The sequence below is a fragment of the Electrona antarctica genome (genome assembly GCF_951216825.1).
Source record: "Electrona antarctica genome assembly, chromosome: 11".
NCBI classification, from domain to species: Eukaryota; Metazoa; Chordata; class Actinopteri; order Myctophiformes; family Myctophidae; genus Electrona; species Electrona antarctica.
In genome coordinates, this window is record NC_136792.1 from 47,479,360 (window position 1) to 47,496,078 (window position 16,719).

At 42.8% G+C, this 16,719-nt stretch overlaps 1 protein-coding gene across 1 annotated transcript in view; it reads right to left on the minus strand.

Moving 5' to 3' along the window:
* Positions 1-320: 320 nt before the first annotated feature.
* Positions 321-16,719, minus strand: part of LOC306932939 (S-adenosyl-L-methionine-dependent tRNA 4-demethylwyosine synthase TYW1-like) — a gene marked incomplete at its 5' end in the record, with an annotated part of 63,775 nt that continues 47,376 nt past the window's right edge. The window contains 3 exons of the mRNA XM_079514912.1: positions 321-550; positions 11,856-12,023; positions 13,017-13,127. Coding sequence (XP_079371038.1) covers positions 323-550; positions 11,856-12,023; positions 13,017-13,127 — 507 coding nt within the window. The 3' untranslated portion in view covers positions 321-322. The remainder of the gene's footprint in view (positions 551-11,855; positions 12,024-13,016; positions 13,128-16,719) is intronic.

Here is a 16,719-nt window from a genome sequence, read left to right on the forward strand (position 1 = left end):
ATAGCTTTTTCAGAAAACTGTCAGGATGTAGAAGACATTTTTAGAATCTGATCTCAGGTCAGAATGGGTTAAGACGGAGGTCAGGGTTAGATTTAGTACTAGTCGGACAACGCGGCCGCCACGTCGGACGTCTCTGTGTTTCCTAGTCACAGCCAGTAGGCTCAGGCGAGCCTGCTGGCTCGATTGCATCCTTGCATAAGTAACCTACTGGGTGATTATCGGACGTTTTTCATTCGAATCTGGGAGTTGAAACTCGGCGTGCATACAACAAACTCCTTGTTCCGAGTAGTCATTTCATTATGTGCAACAACTCCCTCTACTCTCAGCATCCAGAGATGTTTTTGGCCTTGTTGCTGCGCCGCTGGAAGCGCGTCTCGGCGGGATCGAAGCCTTGCTCCTGGGCTCCGAAATGAGCCCAGCGGGGCGTCTTGGCCATGTAGTCCAGGGCCGAGAAGCTCTGCAGTCCCCCGTTCTGCTCATCGTGGGCCTCCACCAGCTCCTGGAAACGATCGTAGTCGATCCACGTCCACCACTCGCCCTCCACTTTGAACTGGACACACAGCAGCAGACAAAGACAAACAGAGACGATAGAAAACTGTAGCATGTGCGTCATGTAGTTTGTTTATTAAAGGACCACTTCACCACTTTTCAACCTATCTTCATATAATAGGTCCTCACTAATAATCATGATAAAATGGCAAAAAAAATTCTACTTGGTCTGTGTCTCATAGGAGGGCTGTGGGCAGTTTACAAACCCGTCCACCAGTGGGAACTGCCCATAGATCCGAAGTCCCGTTAGTCCGAACATGCACTGCTCCCGTGCTTGCGGTTATGTTTAGGTTAGGATTAGAGATAGGGATAGTAATTTCGGAACAAGGAACCTTCTGACTAACGACACGGCACCCCACCAGTGACATCATCAATGGGGAATCCAATCTAACAGAAACTGCAGGCTTTCTAGTCTTGAAAAGTTGCAATGCGAAAAAGGAAGCCATCGTTCTCGCGATGATAGAAATCTAAACATTTTAGTAAAAAACCTCTTGTTTAAAAAGAATCTGCCTAACGATGATGTCACTGGTGGACGGGTTTCCAAACTGCCCACAGCCTTTTTATGAGACACAGACTGAGCAGAAAAGAATGGTGGTATTTTATCATGATTATTATTGAGGACCTATTACGTGAAGATGGGTTGAAAAGTGGTGAAGTGGTCCTTTAACAGGGACAATGGACTTAAGATATTTTCAAAAAGGAAGAACTGGAAAAGATATGGGTGCTACAAAATCCAGACATTATATATACTGCTTTAGCACAAAGCCACTCAAAGCAAATCACAGACAATGCACTCTGGACAAAAATGGCATTCATCATCTCGCTCCCTATAGCGACCGGAGGTCGCATGGTGAGTCTAACTAACCGACCCTACAAGACGCATGTCGGTGACGCCTCAAATGCCACCTTAAAGGACCACTTCACCACTTTTCAACCTATCTTCATATAATAGGTCCTCACTAATAATCATGATAAAATGGCACGCTTTTTTTCTACTCAGTCTGTGTCTCATAGGAGGGCTTTGGGCAGTTTAGAAACCGTCTTCCAGTGACATCATCATTAGGCAGAATTTTTTTTAAAACAAGATTTTTTTTACAAAAATGTTTAGATTTTCATTATCGTGAGAACGATGGCTTCCATTTTCGCATTGCAACTTTTCTGGACTAGAAAGCCTGCAGTTTCTATTAGCTTGGATTCCCCATCGATGAACGTTTCTGAACTGCCCACAGCCCTCCTATGAGACACAGACCGAGTAGAAAAAAATTGCGCCATTTTTTCATGATTATTAGTGAGGACCTATTATATGAAGATAGGTTGAAAAGTGGTGAAGTGGTCCTTTAAGTTATTATTTAAAAAAAAAACAATCACGTCGATTATACAAGGTCACGGAAGGGGGTTGGCCTTAGCGATACATAAAAGGCAATATCTCTCACTTGTCCAATTATAGACGTTCTGTTGGACATCATGGCACTGCTGAGGGTGTATGGGAATTTAGATTTAAAACAGCCATTACATGCTTTTTTTTAATCTCTGCGAGTCATTGAAGGAATTGGTACGGTTTTACCCGCTATACTCTGCTAATGAACCCTGAGGGCATTAAAAAAAGGAGGCCTACTGGGAGTTAACCCATTTTGGGCGGGAACCCCTTTTGGTGTTTTAACTAACTAACTAACTAACTGCCTGAAGAAGGCCGAAAGGCCGAAACGTTGCTATGACTCTTTAAAATAATGTTCTTGAACCAGCAAGTGGCGGTGTGCGGGTCTCTCCTCCTTCCTCATGGTGTTTTAACTAAACATTATGTTATAATTTAGCTATTGAAAAATAGCAGATCTACAAGCTCATAGCGCGCCACCGAGTGGCGCGCTACGAGCTTGTAGGTCTGCTATTTTTCGAAAAATCGTTAAAAATGCGGCACAAATCTTTGAATAAATATTCTTTCAGAGCGAATGTTTTTTTTATGTCGACGTCAGGCCTGAACGGGTTAATGTAACAAGGAGGGAAGCAATTTGTTCAGCCGGAATCTCAATAGAACGTATTTCAGTCTCTAAGCAACACAGTGAAACCACACTGACTGTACGGAACAAGACAAGCCTCTTGTGATGAAAAATGTGCACCATGGATTAAAAGCCAGATCTACAAGCTCACAGCGTGCCCCTTTGTGCCGCGCTTGCGAGATTGTATGTCTGCTATTTTTCGAAATCTTGAAAGTGTGAGAACTACTGATTTTAGAAGAGGGCATTTTAGTCCGGGAGCTAGACCCAGCCCTCATATAAATTTTTGCTACCTTTTTTTCACTATTATTTCCTGTTAGCATATACCTTGGGCCATCTCAAAATGAAGGGACCACTCCCAACTTGGGGCCGTTTGGTTTCAGGGGCCCAAAAACCCCTTTTTTGGTATATGTCTCTGGCGAAATTGTGTAAAGGCAAATAGAAATTCACTAAAATTACATAAATACACATGGAAGTGTGAAATTTGGCATGGAGTATCCTGACACATAGGGGTAAGTATCAGAATAGGATTTTGGGGCTATCTACCATTGTATTCTTAAATATGACCTACATCATCCTCAGAAACACAAAAATATACACTGTCCGCTTAACAAATAACAACAAAGATAGTTATTTTCCAGCACATTAGGGTGAATATAACTGCCTCACTTGTATATAGAAAACTTCCCATATCCTTAAGCTTCAATTTGAGCCCAAGATGACCTCTCTATCTTGAAAATTACTCTTTCTGTGGCCAAAATGCTGCGCTATACCTCAAATCGGAGACATTTTCATTATCAGTCACTATAGCCTTCCAGAGTCCTAGAATGTAACAATAGGTTCACATGTTCTGCAACTACTGATGTCTGAAGTTAGAAACATAAATACTTTATTCTGCCTTTGTGTTCTGTATCTTATTCTGTAGTATCATTCCTATTGTTTCCTGTCTGCCTAGTCACTGTTTACCTGCCTTGTCTCACCCCCCTGTGATTAGTTATCTCCATCTGTGTCCTGTTAGTCCCTCTGCCAATCATCTCTTAATTGTCTATTGAGTTCACCTGTCCTGTTAAGCCCTGTGTCTATTTAAGCCATGCGGTGTGTTTGTGTGGGTCTGTTGACCATTGTATAGGAGAGCTATCTGACGTACTGTACGTACGTACGTACCTATACTACCTGCCTGTTTGGTTTAATGAACACTTTTAAGTTGATCCTGCCGGAGTCCTGCTTTTGGGTCCACACTTTCCTGACATTGTCACTGTTGTGTGCAAAGAAATTGAAGAAACCTCAATACCACAAGACCACTACAGATGAAAGGTATGTACTTAGGTACAGTGACTAAATGTTTAACAATGATTATATGGTTTGTGGAAGTACTTTGCAGCTTTAAATCATACTGTTGCAATCTGTAAATTTATTTAAACTTTCAATATTTAAAAGTCCTGCTCAGGATTTGAAAACTTATTACACACAGAAACGATCTGAACCAGTACTGGCAGCATCCAATTCAAATACTCCATCCACAAGCAGCAACTCAAATTCAGATACTGATCTCATTTGGGTCATTGCTCGGAAAATCAACTCCGGGGATCAGCACATCCCTGGTTTGTCAGGCTGGGTGTCGGTTACAGGCTGTCCTCCAAAATGCCTCACCACAATTGGGTATTACCCCATGATCAATGCTCCTATAACAGACTTGTCAACCATTCAAGAATGCCTTAGATGCAGCCAAGTTGCATCTTCTGAAGCTGGACAAGAGTACACCATCAGTAATCCTCACTAACCCTCTAATATGGAACGAACCTGAAAAATACAAAAAACACATCATCCTCATTGGCACATTCCATTGCTGTGGAGCATACTTGAAAGGAATAGGCAAAAGATACTGCCAGGGTAGTGGATGGGTCGAAGTGGCTTTAGAGGCTAAACTGATCACCACAGGCTCTGTGAATGGAGTCACTGATGGGAAGAATTGGGATAGAGCTATGAACACACACAAGTCCATGCTCGAAGCTCTCGAGAGACTCCTATACGAAAAGTATCTGGAAACTCATGAACCACTCTCTCTGGAAAGTGCAGATTTTCTGGAAAAACTTAACCTGAGTGAATCTACTCTCACTGATGTGTTATCATCAGCTGATGTATCTAATCACATTGGAGAATATCTTTCCTTCAGACAAACTGTGAGGAATGGGGAGCTGGGAGAAACTCCCCAGTTTTGGATGGGATACATGGACTGCGTTTGGCGTGTGCTGTCAATGAATAAAGCAATCAAAATTAATGATTTTGATGGGTACAAAGCTGCCATAAATGCCATGCCAGACCTCTTTTTCTGCTCAGACCAGCAGAATTATGCTAGATTCCTCACTTACTTTGGCTACTTTCTTGAACATATTGAGGAAACACATCCTGGTTCAGAGAAACTTTTGCGTGCTGGAGCAATGAGTGTAGCCAGATCGCATATCCCAGGCAACCGCTGTCACACTGACAAAACAATAGAGGAGACAGCGATGAAATGGCTTAAGTCAAAATCAGGTTCTGGGACATCTTGTGCTGGGATCTGTGGAATCACCACTAATTATGAAGCAAGCCAACGTCACATCCTGACTGCCCATGCTAAAGGAGAGTTTGTCGAGGAGATGTGGAATATGGTTAGCTGCCAAAGTAAGCATTCTGAAAACCAGCACAGAGACCTAAGGCCACGTCAAATCACTCGGTCTGAGAAGCAAGTGCAGCAAACAATAGAAGCATTTCAGAGTTTCATCAACCCATTTCAGCTTGAGACTAATCAGCCACTGACAAGTCTGTCTTCAGGAGCAGCTATGCCAGAAGACGTGCGCTATGATGTGTTGAATGCTCTGAAAAATGGCCAAACTCAAAAAGAGCAGTTCATCAGTAATCGACTCATTGCAAAACAAATCCGTTTTTTCGAACCTATCAAGCGGAACAAATTCAAGACGATGTCTTCCACTGCACCTAAAAGGAAGCTTGTGGCATCAAACCAGAAAGTGATCCAGTATAAGGCGACAAGTGGATTTATCTTTCAGATCTTCATCAAATCCCAACTACTAAGGTCACAAATCAGCATCTCTGACCTGATGTCCTACCCACTGACTCTGACTCCATATAGCATCTCAACAGTTGACGGATTCTTTGCAAAAACCAACAAAGCACAAGGGATGAACTACATGATCAAAGATGCTGAGAAAGTGGAGCTCCCTTCTCCTGGTCAATGTGGTCTCATTGTAGATGGTAATGCCACATTATATATGAGCAATGTGCCCCAGACAATGAAGACTATATCAGAGCGCATCTTCAAAAGTCAACCTACTGCCGCAGAAACAGTATTCAGTACTGACACTTATGTTGACCGACTTCATTCACCAAAATCAGCTGAGAGGGATCGCAGAGGTTGTGGTGAGCGGTACATAGTTAATGGTCTGAATGTTCGCCAACCTGCAGATTGGAAAGGTTTCCTCACAAATGATGACAACAAGAAGTCACTCATACATCTAATTCTCGAGCACTGGAGCTCTCCAGATATGATGGAAGAGATACTCTGAAGGCCCATCATCTTCATTGAGGCTGGTCAAGCTTTCAGGATAGAAGCTCAAGCTGGAGTGATTTCCAAAGCACTTCTACCTGATCTGAATTCAACACATGAAGAAACTGATGTGAGGGTGATCATCTACATCAATCACATCCAAAGCACAATGCCTCACATCAAAACTGTCCGAGTCAGAGCCAGAGACTCTGACATTTTCTTCATTCTCCTCTATTATGCCAAATCCTTCACAGTCGATGTCATATTTGACATGGGAGATAAGCTGATTAACATCAACCAGCTGGCTGAAGATTATTCACAAGAGCATATTTCAGCTTTGCTGGCCTTGCATGCCTTCACTGGTGCTGACTGCACCTCTGCATTCAAAGGCAAAGGAAAGGTGCGACCCATCAAGCTTCTGAATCAGCATTCTAAGTTCATTCAGATCTTTGCCGCAGTGGGGAACTCTTGGGAACTTGATGGGCTTGTGCTAACTGGTGTTGAAGAGTTCACCTGTCGCCTCTATAGCTTTGGTCCTCGAGTGAAGCGTGTGGATGAGGCAAGAGAGATCAAGGTGAAGAAAATGTGTGGCTCAAGCCTCGAGCTTCGACCAGGTCTCTCCCTTGACCTTTCAACTTTTCCACCATGCAAGAGGGTCCTCTTGCAGCATGTCAAAAGAGTTAACTTCCAGGTATGCATCTGGAAGAGGGCTCATGAGAATAACCCAGAAATTCCATCACCTCTTGACCATGGGTTTCATCTGAACTCAGAAAATGGCAAACTAGAGCCTCTATGGTTTGAAGGTGACGTCATCCCCAAAGCCCTCATTGATGTGTTGTCTGAAGAGGGGACAAACGAGGATGACCTAGAAGAAATTCATACACATATGAATGATTCTGATGATGAAGAGGAGGAGGAAGATGAATCTGATGATGAATAAACCTAAAGTAGTTGTCAATATGGAAGGGTTGTGAATTTAAGGTTTAAAATATGCAGTGGTATAACAATTATTTTGTTGTGGTTGTTTTTGTTGTTTTCTTTGATTTCTTTGATAAATTATGAAAAAAAGAAAGAAAAAGAAAAACAAGGAATCTGATGCCCCCTTGTCATACAGTATTTTTCTGTTGTGTCTCCCTTTGTCTTTAACTCGGTCACTGTTACATTTGGGTGCACATTGATTTGGGTGACTATTGATAGGCTATGTACTGAAACAAGCTATTATGTGCATATAATATAATAAATAAATATAAATATAATAAAAGGCATTTGTGTTCCTGCTGTAGTATTCATGTTTCTAACTTCAGACAGCAGTAGTTGCAGAACATGTGAACCTATTGTTACATTCTAGGACTCTGGAAGGCTATAGTGACTGATAATGAAAATGTCTCCGATTTGAGGTATAGTGCAGCATTTTGGCCACAGAAAGAGTAATCTTCAAGATAGAGAGGTCATCTTGGGCTTAAATTGAAGCTTAAGGATATGGGAAGTTTTATATATACAAGTGAGGCAGTTATATTCACCCTAATGTGCTGGAAAATAACCATCTTTGTTGTTATTTGTTAAACGGTTTTTGTGTTTCTGAGGATGATGTCCATATTTAAGAATACAATGGTAGATAGCCCCAAAATCCTATTCTGATACTTACCCCTATGTGTCAGGATACTCCATGCCAAATTTCACACTTCCATGTGTATTTATGTAATTTTAGTGAATTTTTATTTGCCTTTACACAATTTCGCCAGAGACATATACCAAAAAAGGGGTTTTTTGGCCCCTGAAACCAAACGGCCCCGAGTTGGGAGTGGTCCCTTCATTTTGAGATGGCCCAAGGTATATGCTAACAGGAAATAATAGTGAAAAAAAGGTAGCAAAAATTGATATGAGGGCTGGGTCTAGCTCCCGGACTTTGTAGAATCGGCCTCAGTTCTTAAAGGCTGTAATTAATACGACACCTGGGGAGCAGTGAGGCATTAAATGCTTCAACTCAAGACTGTGAGCCCCAGGGGGGGCGAACCGGCAACCTTCTGATGACCAGATGGCCTCTCAGTCCCACTCAGCTACCTGAGGTCTGCCAGATGCCAACACACTGTACTGTACATTATGCAACAGGGCGTTTCCAGGAAGCAGTCAGATTGGTTGAAATAGCCATCTAGCCCGGGCTTCAAACGAGCATGATGGAACGCCTAATCAAAAACATAAAATCACACCCATGTGAAGTGAGTGGTGCAACTCCGTGTGGGGGTCCCGGAACATCCAGACCCGGAGCACGGCCAGGGGGGGGGGCGGCCCGGTTCCGGCGAGCCGCTGAGCCACGTCCCAAACGGTAGAGAAATTATTTACCATGTGGGGGTCTCCGGGGAGTCCCTGGGGGGTCCCCGGAACATCCAGACCCACAGGAACACGCCCAGGGGGCCGGGCCGATTCCGGCGAGCCGTCCCACGTCCGAAACGGTTGAGAAATGAGTTACCGTGTGGGGGTCCCTCTACTGTACCCTCTACTGTATTGTACTGTGCTGTCACTGTACTGTCTGGCACACCCAAAATCATCATATATACACTTAATATGTGCGTGTGTGTTTGTGTGTGTGTTAGGTTGCGCACAGGTGGTGGAAAACAACCATGCTATTGTTGTGCTCATACCCACCCAGGCAGGCACACACACACACACACATAGCTCCGTAAAATCAGCTGTGCCAAGTCTCGCTGCTCTTTTTGCTAGGCTAGCGATTTTCTAGGGACATTTTCGGTCGTAGTGGCTACATCTGTCATTAAATAAATTATGTATTTTTAGCAAATGTAATCAAACGCAATATTACACTCGAGGGTCGTGGTTTACTGTCATTAATGGCACTTCTGCGTTGCTGCATGAACGAGCTGATAGGCGAGTTCTGCAACAGAAATATACTGTACTTTTGAAGATGTTTGATATACTTTCTACCAACTAAATCTGTACCCTGCCCATAAACCACTTAAAAGCCTTACCACTACATGCTAAATACAGCAGTAGATGGGGAGATTATGAGTAAATGAATGGAGGTGTCTAAAGTGGTGGCACAACTTGGCGTGCTTATAGATCACACGGCAATTGTGTTAAGTAAGAAGAAAGGCGGTGATGAAGAGAGAGAACCAAAGAGGAAGGAGGCGTAAATCAATGCAGTGAAACATTGACTTTGGCCTTGTTGGCCGGCTTGTGACAGATGGAGCATAAAAGGAACAACTGGCTCTTTAACAGCTTTTCCCCCCCCCCCCCCCCCCCGGCCAGCCATGGCGCCTGATGGAGGGGAAGGGAACCGGTTGGAATAACGTGTTCCTTCCACGCGCTACGTCCAACCAGCGAAACTCCCCCTGTCAGGTGAAAAGAAGCAGCTTGGACGCTCATGAACTGAAGGAAGCATGAGGTCAGTCCGTTGCTCTCCCCTGGTTGGCGGAGGGAGTGTAGAGCCCAGGATTACATTAGATAATTGACACTGGGTGAAAAATGGACAAAAGAAATCGTGGGATAAAAAATATAAAATAATTATCCCCTCTATATATGGGGATGTTGAGTTGTGGGAGCGTGCTAAGGGGATATTGTATGTCCTGTTCCAAAGATGGGCAAAGATTAAGCTGCTTTAGAGATCAGATTCTAAAATTGTCTTCTAAATCCTGAAAGTTTTCTGAAAAAGCTATGTTTCTATGTCAGTCGTTCTTCGATTTAAAAAAAATAGCAGACCTACAAGCTCGTAGCGCGCCACTCGGTGGCGTGCTATGTGCTTGTAGATCTGCTATTTTTCAATAGCTATATTATAACATAATTGCTAACACCAAAAGGGGTTCCCGCCCAAAATGGGTTAAAAAATATGTAGTTCACAACGTGTCACATCGCCACATGTCCCAACTTGACGCACTGTGAGCTTGTAGATCGGTTATTCACAGCATTATATAATAATGACAAGAGTATACATTAATCATTCTAATCATTTCAGCAGATCCTTTCATCCTTTTCCCTCTCTCTCTCTCTCTCTCTCTCTCTCTCTCTCTCACACTCTGCTATTAGGCTGATTTCAGCAAAACAACGAACATGTTTCAGCGTGTAGCCTTCGTCAGCATTGCCTGGCTCATTATGTCCACTGGCAGAGCCTGACCAGAGCCTTTTCTAGCGGTTCTGAACAACCGTGATTACACACACACACACACACACACACACACACACACACACACACACACACACACACACACACACACACACACACAGTATATTGTTTGTATGCAAGCTGACATCCCTTGTGAATAAGTTAAACTCGCGCAAATCAATAATGGGGACAGTAGCTGGGGAGAGGTATACTATTGATGCTGTGTCTCCCCAGCAGGGGGCAGAGCACAATGGGGGAGAGGTATTATTGATGTCGTGTCTCCCCAGGGGACACAGCATACAATGAATCAACATGGAGGAACACACGATCAATACAACAGTGGCTGAGGAAGACATGATCATATAAAAGTCTCTTCCATAATCTGATGGGAGTTTTTACAGCAGTCTATAGAAAAGATCTATTAGAAAGAGCGAGTAAATGAACCCATTAAGACCTGCTGGAACGCATGTGTGTCCTTAGCTTTTAGCCACTTTTAACCATTATTTGTGTGCAATAGGCATACCACAAGAATACAATTAACCCATTTAGACCTGAGTTAAAAACATTCACTTTGAAAGAATAGATATTCAAAGATTTGCGCCACATTTTTACGATTTTTCAAAAAATAGCAGACCTTCAAGCTCCTATGAGCTTGTAGATCTGCTATTTTTCAATAGCTAAATTATAACATAATGTTTAAAACACCAAAAGGGGTTCCCGCCCAAAATGGGTTAAGAGACAAGGGGGAAAAAGAACATTTAGGAAAAGGTAATACACTGTACAGTATGTGTGTCTATTGTATGTGTTTGTGATTATTATTGACAGCTGGAATGCAGCTGACTAGTAAAATCCTGACTTGGGTGATATAATAATAATAATAATAATAATAATATCTCAAACTTATATAGCGCTTTTCTGAGTACCCAAAGACGCTTTACATGGGGGGGGGGGGGGGGGGGGCTTTACAGAGGTAACAACAAAATAAAAACAACTTTATTAGAAAAAGGAAAAACACTAAAAGCTAAAAACATTAAAAAGAAAGACAGTGGGAAGGGTTAGCTAGGGAAGGCAATATTGAAGAGGTGGGTCTTGAGGGCGGTTTTGAATGTTTGGAGGGTGGGGGCATCTCTGAGTGCCTTAGGGAGGGCATTCCACAGGGCTGGGGCAAAGGCAAAAGCTCTGTCCCCCCACGTACGGATATGTGTAGTATTTGGTTCATACAAAGCTGAACAAACCTACTTTGTTCAGAGTACAACGTTAACTCAGGTGGGATTTATCCAGCTGCTCCTCCAGCTCTCAACATTGCAGATTGTTGACCTGGCCGGGGCTCGCGCTCAACGCACATGCATCCAAAGCATCCGTTTTTCACGTTCCGTTATTATTAGCCAAGGGCCGGAAAAACGATAAGATTTTACACGATTTGTCTAGTTATGTGATAATAAATTAACGTGCTTGTTTAATCAAAATGTATAAATGTTTGATTAAATCTATTTTGACAGCACTGTATGGATGGTCTCTATGGATGGTCAACGGAAGTAAGTATGTTTTACCACCAATTTTTAAGCAAAAATTACAAATATATTTGATTAAATCTATTTTGCGTTAAAACAGATGCACATCGTTTTGATGGATGGTCAATGGAAGTAATAAGCATGCGTTTTACCTTTGTGTGTGCGATAAGCAGGCAGTTGGAATGCTCGTGTTCGCAGGCGATCTCGTACTGAGGCAGCATGTCAACCAGCCGCTGGACGAAGCTGACCACTTCCTGGTGCCAGGGGACGTTGGCCATGGTCAGAGTGCTGGCAGAGCTCTCCCCGCAGTACGTCACGCCCTGGGTGTGGACACACAGACAAGGTCAGTGCCAAATGAATACCCCCCACTGTTGACCTGCAGAGGGTATAGGCAAACATTGAGACGCAAGCCTGACAGGAAGACGTTTTAAAACAGATGGGTGGCGGTGGCTCAGGGGTAGAGTGCCTGGATGGGAACCGCAAGGTTGCCAGTTCGAACCCGGGCTCCCCCAGAGTTACTGTCGAAGTGTCCTTGAGCAAGACACTGAACCCCTAATTGCTAGTTGGTGCCTTGCATGGTTTCCGCTGCCATCGGTGTATGAATGTGTGTGTGAATGGGTGAATGTAATGCGCCTTGGATAAAGGCGCTATATAAATGCACCATTTACCATTTACATACATACAACCCCCCCTCCTCCCCCCTTAGGCTAAAAAAAGAAGAAGAACAAATTACACCCATGTGAACTGAGTGGTGCAACTCTGTGTGGGGGTACCCGGGGGGTCCTTGGGACTTCCAGACCCCCAGGAATGCGCCGGGCCGGTTCTGGCGAGCTGCCCCACATCCGAAACGGTTGAGAAATGACAGAGTTACCGTGTGGGGGCCCCCAGGGGGTCCCTCTGAAGTACTGTACTGTCACACCCGAAATCATCATACAGTTAATATGTGTGTGTGTGTGTGTGTGTGTGTTAGGCTGCGCAACAACACATTATGAGCTTGTAGATCGCCTATTTTCAAATGGCCGAAATGTACAGTAAAAACAGTAGGGCTGAAGTGGGTAAGGCATCTACAAAATCTACAAAGTAACTAAAGTTTTCAAATAAATGTAGTGGAGTAAAAGTACAAAATTTGCCTCTGAGATGTAGAGGAGTAGAAGTAAAAGTGGATGGAAATGGAATGGAAAATATTCAAGTAAAGTACGGATACCTAAAAATTGTACTTAAGTACAGTACTTAAGTACATTTACTTAGTTACTTTACACCGCTGATTTTGCTGTGTGTATGTGTGTGCAACTTTGCATGCCGATCAGACCTACCTTGACTTCTATAAAGTCCGGCTGGCCGATGGCGATTAGCTCAGAGTAGGACAGCATCTCTTCCACGTTCCAAGCCTTCACCAGAGTCAGCCTGTACACCGTCCTCTGCCTCTGCATGCCAGGAGGGATGGGCAAAGTGGAGGCAAAGGATATGACCATTACAATTTAGACATTTATCAGACCAGAGCGATTTACAGTAAGCAAGAACAACACATGCATGGTAATACATCAAATGCATAGAAATAGTCATCAAGGATCAGAAGAAAGCTGAGAACCTAACATCCGTCTAACGGTAGAATATCTGTACAATTAAACTGAGTATACACTATAGAGTGCCATGTCTACAGGAAATACTATCTAAGTTTAGCCTTTGTATAAAGCCTGTAAGGTTGTCGAGGCTAGGTCAAGTGCTACGGGCCTAAGATGGAGTCTGAAAAGGTGATTTTTTGTCAGACTACGGCGGAAGATTGGGAGCGAGTCTGCAGTTCTGATTGCAATGGGAACTTGGGAAGTTCATTCCATAGTTTTGGAGCAGAGAGAAGAGTCTGGGACGTATACATAGACAGAAGGGGAAGAAGCAAGAAGAAGATAATGAAGTGTGGAGTAGGAGGGACGAGGGACGCAGGGAAGGTTTGGAGAAAGGGAAAACGGAGAAGAGAAATCAGTTGTAGATTACTGTACACATAATACTGTATGCTGTTAGAATCCATTAAAGCAATTTAAAACAAGGACTTCGGGGTCTTTGAAAAACGTTTTTATTAAAGGTTTCATGGCATTAATTTTCATTTATTTGAATTTTTCGTTTTTCTTTTAGGTTCTATGACCTCAAGTACACCCACACAGCCTGAACTTTGAACGTTAAGTGGATTTTCTGTGGTTTGGTCTTTCTTTTCTGTGTTCTGAAGCCTTTTGAGCTGCAATAAAAACAGGTACAATCGCTCAACAGTTACAGTTCAAGCACAGTGCAGTGGCAAGCTTCACAGGTACTGAGACTGTACTAGATTTAGATGGTCTAAGTTGCAAATGACCTCAACTCTCCCATCTCTCTATCACAGGCGAGGGAGAGAGACAGAGAGAGAGGGGAGAGAGACAGAGAGAGCAGCTGCTAAATCGGTAACTATTATTCAGAACTGTCTATCTGACATAACAAACTATGATAAATCTAATGATTAAATCAGTCACATAATAATATATGACGTATGACAACATCAACCACAGACTACAAACTCTTCATGGCAATCTCGTCTGTAGTAGTGTCTTAATTGCAGTGGTCTGCTGGGGGTCAACACATCAACACAAGGCGAGAAGGGACATTAACATACTGAACAAGCTAGTAAGGAAGGATATATACTCTATAGTCTATAGACTGTGACGCTGTATATTATAGCGTTTTATAGCATTTTTTTTTTTGGGGGGGGGGGGGCGAACTAATACTTAGAAAGTGTTGTTCTGTACCCTGCCCTGACTGGTCTATTTACGTATTTACTTTTCCCGACTGGCGCTGGTGGTGGTCTCTCTAGCAGCGTGCCCATTTTGTTTTGCGCAATCGTCATTGTGTATTGGCTGCCGCTGCATGCTTGCCTCTCGCTGCAATGACCATTCTGACCATCCGCCCAAAATAATAATACTTTATACGTCCCGGTGGCGCCACTGACATGAATCACCACACCGTAGAGCTCATGATCCCGATAGGAGAGTGTGGAGGACAACGATTCAGGAGTAGCGAGTTGGTGTTGGCTAGCCCGCACTTTTGCAATGCATCAAATCACCTCAAAATAGTAACAAAGTTCTGATATGGTAATTTCAGTCAATCACGTTAAACACCCATTGGGAGGCAACGCCCAACAGTGTAATGTTTGACTCTAACTCTAAATGCTAGGTGTTGATGGGCAGGTTCACCATTTTCTGGTGTAAATGTCCTCAAAGAGGACATTTCATCTACCCTCTATTAGGGGAAAGAAAATTCTAGTAATTATTTATGCTGGCACAAATCTTATGTTCTCTAGTGGTCGAAGTAGTCAAACAACCTCTGAGACAAAGCTTATCTAATATACAGCAGGTCTACAGGTCAAATTACAGTGAAACAAAGAATGTGATTGAGAATATTTTTTTATATTGAGACTTGTTTATTTCTACAGCATACTGTTGATGTGGTATGTTCCACAAAGACAATACAGTAACAGAATCATAATAATAAAAATGTAATGAAATAATGTAAATAAAAGAAAAAAAGGGGCTCTAACAGACTCGAACACAAGTCACCATCACTTTTCTGCTCTGAAAACTCTTGACCCAGTTAATAAGAAATACAACAAAAAGCAGACCATTTAAACAGAATGTTAAGTTTACTTGCAATTAATCACATTAATCAAAAATTGATAATCATACAACAATTTACGTGGATGTCCTGATGTCGTGGATGTCCTGCCTCTAAGTTTTTGTCATACTGTTCACACTAAACAGATCATGTGCACTCGTGACATTTTCTGTGGCTTAAGGTATTTAAATCTAGTGTGTACAACCTTGTGAAATTCTACATAATTTGAGCGACTGAAAGCTTTTCCACACACATCACAATGACATGGTTTCTCTCAAGTGTGAATTCTCTGTGTGTGTCTTTTAAGGTTGGCCAATAGAGAGAAGTGTTGTCCACACTGATCACATCCATAGGGTTTCTCTCCAGTGTGAATTCTCTGGTGGATTTTAAGGTTGGCCAATTGAGAGAAGTGTTGTCCACAATGATCACATCCATAGGGTTTCTCTCCAGTGTGAATTCTCTGGTGGATTTTAAGGTTGGCCAATTTAGAGAAGTGTTGTCCACAATGACCGCACCCATAAGGTTTCTCTGCCATGTGGATTCTCTGGTGGCTTTTAAGGTTGGCCAAATGAGAGAAGTGTTGTTCACACTGATCACATCCATAGGGTTTCTCTCCAGTGTGAATTCTCTGGTGTCTTTTAAGGTTGGCCAAATGAGAGAAGTGTTGTCCACACTGATCACACCCATAGGGTTTCTCTCCAGTGTGAATTCTCTGGTGGATTTTAAGGTTGGCCAATTTAGAGAAGTGTTGTCCACACTGATCACACCCATGAGGTTTCTCTCCAGTGTGCATTATTTGGTGGCTTTTAAGGCCATACTTTGCAGAGAAGTGTTGTCCACACTGATCACACCCATAAGGTTTCTCTCCAGTATGAATTCTCTGGTGGCTTTTGAGGGTGGCCAATAGAGAGAAGTGTTTTCCACATTGATCACATCCATAGGGTTTCTCTCCAGTGTGAATTCTCTGGTGGATTTTAAGTGTGGAGATGTTAGAGAAGCGTTTTCCACACTGATCACAGCAGTGGTGTTTTTTCTCTGCCAAGCTTCTTTGTTCATTCACCTCTGATAGGTCAGGGCAGCCAGAGTGATGAGGAGATACTGGATTGGAAACAAATACAAAGATTGTTGATAGGCAGAAAGACAGCACTTTGTGGACTTAAAAGTAGATGTTGCAAAAATCCCTGTCATGTAGCCAACTAATAATAATCACACATTACACATTACATTACACACATTACATTGAAACACAATGTAAAATTCAGACTTAATAAAATGACTATTGACAATATTGAGGGAAAAGAAAACAGAACATAAGGGTTGAAAGGGGAGGTAGAGTAACATACCAAGCTCTTTGGGTTCCTCCTGTTCAGCAGAAATGTCCTTGGT